This window comes from Pelobates fuscus, chromosome 5 (assembly GCF_036172605.1).
Source record: "Pelobates fuscus isolate aPelFus1 chromosome 5, aPelFus1.pri, whole genome shotgun sequence".
Taxonomy (NCBI): domain Eukaryota; kingdom Metazoa; phylum Chordata; class Amphibia; order Anura; family Pelobatidae; genus Pelobates; species Pelobates fuscus.
The window spans coordinates 190,113,521-190,116,918 of record NC_086321.1 but is presented as its reverse complement, the minus strand read 5'-3'; the positions used below and the strand labels follow the sequence as shown (position 1 = coordinate 190,116,918).

The window sequence follows — 3,398 nt, the reverse complement described above, 5'->3', positions numbered from 1 at the left end:
TAAAAAATAAAAATAAAAAAAACTTGACCAGAGTTCTAGAAAACAGTTTAGGCTTGCTTGTATTTTTAGAAAGCTTTCACTTAACCCCTTAAGGACCAAACTTCTGGAATAAAAGGGAATCATGACATGTCAGACACGTCATGTGTCCTTGAGGGGTTAATGGGTGTCTTGTTCCCAACATTACTACAAATAGCAAAACATGAAACAAGGTTTATTCACAGATTTCCTGTGGTTTCAGTCACTGTGTCTCTAGCACAGTAATATGTGCCAGAGTCATCTGATCTCATATTTGACAGCTGCACAGAATATTCATTATTAGTCGTGTCCCTTGTTACAGATATTCGACTCTGGAATGCTGAGTTGTACAATACGGCTCCATCACTTTTTATGAGTCCTAACCACTCTAGTCCTTTCCCAGTTGTTTGTCTGTTCCAGTTCCACCAGTAACCAGTTGTGATAGTGTATCCATTAACTTTGCAAGTGAGTGTGAGGACTTCATTTGGTTTTACATTTCCATTTCCAGACTGGACCAGTGATATCTGACAGTGAGCACCTAATGGAGGAAACCAAAGAAACACAATAACATAACCTGTCTAAGAAGAGATTCACTTCACTCAATGTGGAGCAGTGATGACTTACAGGCTGCCAGCCCAAGTAGAAGATATCCCAGCAAAAGTGTCATTATTCAAAATGCAGAAGATGATTGTGTGAATATAGTTGAGTATTGCTTGGTCTATATATTGTCAGACATACCCTGCACTGCATATAAACGCAGCTCTCCATTCACACATTTGCATATACCTCACTTGTAGTGCATATAATAATAACTGCATCCATATGGGGAAGCATATATGTACTTTGTTTATCTCAAGATCAACAATGTGAGTGACTAATACTTGAGAGCTATGATTAGAAGCATATTATTATGTTGGTAATTCTTATGCATTTTAATTGGAACTGCTGCTTCTCAGAATTTTAAATATTATTTTACGTATCCCCTTTTCTACTTTCTACTTTTAGGAATTGACTAATGACGTAGGACTACACATTTTAAGCCCTGTAGGCCTTTTATTTGTGAAGTTTGGAAAATAAAATTAAACTTAGAAATACATACCTCTTTATCCAAAAGCTGGGCACATTCATCTTATCTGCCAGTCAATTGCTGCTATGAGCTCTGTCCCTCACACCTGACAGTCATAATAGATAAGCATACAGAGAAGTAAAGAAATTAGACAGTGGGGGAGATTTATCAAAGTCTTATGAAAAGTGAATGTTTAATTCCATCATTATTTTGATTGAATTTAGAGTGTTTCAAATGATCTAAAAAGTGATGGGTTTTTGTTCATAGTGCACTTTACTGGTGGTCCCAGAAATTGACATTTTAGAAGACCATTAGAAAAAAAACAAGTGAAACAGAATGCATGATGGAAAGAGGATGTTTAGTGTATACACAAAGCAATAAATGAAAAAACAAATCCAATTTTATAAAGTGCATTAAACATTTTGCGAAAATTAGATGTGAAAATGTCTCCGATTGATGAATCTCGCTCTGTGTCCTCAAATAATAACACTACCCTGGATATGAGTGCAAATTATAGTAAAAATATATAAAGCAAGTGGTAAGAATCCCTATTTAACATTCACTGATACAGACAAAAACTCCCAAAATCTGTGAGACTAAAATACAAAAAACAAAAATGGTGTGGGATGGTTATAATTTGAAACCTACAGTTCTCTTGCCTGCTTGTTCTTTTGACAGGTGCATTGTCTCTATATGGGCAGGTGGAGATAACCTACTTAACTATATTCCAAGCCCCGCAGTAAGACACTAACACTTACGAATGGGTCGATATGTCCACAGCTTTTAATAATGATAATAAAAAGAGATATAAAACAAACATGTAAAGTTATTGCCCAGACCAAGGCCGGATTAACATAAGGGCTGATGGAGCTGCAGCTCCAGGCCCAGGCTCAGGCCCATGGAATAGACCCATTGATAAAAAACAAACAAAAAAAAAACACACTACTCTTAGGGTTGCCAGGCATTTCTCATGTATTTCTTATGGTTGGCAGGTATTTCTCAGGTATTTGAGGCTGCCTAGCCGGTGCCGGTATTGCAGTAATACCGACAATACAAATGTCTGTCTCAGTATAAACAGAGATTATTCTGCAATACCAGCGCCGGCCAGTAGGGGTCGCTGTTTGTGTGGAGAGAGGCAGGGATAAGAAGTTTCAGCATCTTCCTCCCTGCCTCTCTCTACTCACTGATCCGCAGTGGAGCAGCTCTGCACAGAAAGTCCAGACAGCAGTTTTGAGCCTGCGAGACATGGGGACAGTGAGAGACTTGGAGACGCTGAGACATTGGGACACTGGGAGACATAGGGACACTGGGTAACATGGGGACCCTGAGACACTAGTCCCCATGTCTCCCAGTGTCCCTGGTGTCTCTCAGTGTCCCCATGTCTCCCAGTGTGCCTGGTGTCTCTCAGTGTCCCTGGTGTCTGTGTCCCTAGTCTCCCAGAGTGCCCTAGTCTCTAAGTGTCCCCATGTATCTCCCAGTGCCTCAGTGTCCCCAAGTCTCACAGTGTTCCAATGTCTCTAAGTGTCCCCTAGTGTCCTAGTGACATCGGGGCACTGGGAAACATGGGGATACAAACACTAGGGGACAAAGGGAGACATGGGGACACTGGGCGACTTTGAGACTTGGGAGATATGGGGCACTCCCAGTGTCCCCATATGTCCCTAGTATCTCAATATCTCCATGTCTCCCTGTGTCCCCAAGTATCTCCATGTCTCTCAGTGTCCGTAGTGTGCCACTGTCCCTAGTCTCCCAGTGTCTCAGTGTCCCAATGTCTCCCAGTGTCCCCATGTCTCCTAGTGTCTTAGTGTCCCCTAGTATAACAGAAAACAATATCAGGCACTCACTGTGATAGATGTAAGCAGTTTTATTGGACACTGCAATGTTTTGACCTGTACCCAGGTCTTTATCGAGTCTCCAGTCAGCCCGACCAGCAGCCCAGCATGTCAGTTAGCCACAAGGCTAACAAGACATTTGCCCTGGGCATTTGGGGGCAGCTGTTTTTGCCACCCCCAGGAAAATGCCCGACCAGCAGCCCAGCATGTCAGTTAGCCACAAGGCTAACAAGACATTTGCCCTGGGCATTTGGAGGCGGCTGTTTTTGCCACCCCCAGGAAAATGCCGCCCAAGGCAAATGCCTTGTTTGCCTCGCGGCTAAAACGTCCCTCAGTGTCCCCTATGTATCACAGTGTCTCAGTGCCCCATGTTTCCCAGTGTCCCCTCATGTCTCAAAGTCACCCAGTGTCCCCATGTCTCCGTGTCCCCAAGAGTCTCAGTATCCCTAGGTCTCCCAGTGTTCCCTAGTATATATGTTCACCCC

At 42.8% G+C, this 3,398-nt stretch overlaps 1 gene segment (V, D, J or C); it reads right to left on the bottom strand.

Annotated features, from left to right (window-relative positions):
* Positions 1–215: 215 nt before the first annotated feature.
* On the bottom strand, positions 216–742 carry LOC134612157 (Ig heavy chain V region 3-6-like). The segment is given in 2 exon segments: positions 216–553; positions 640–742. Coding segments are annotated over 2 exon segments (381 nt in total).
* Positions 743–3,398: the final 2,656 nt, after the last annotated feature.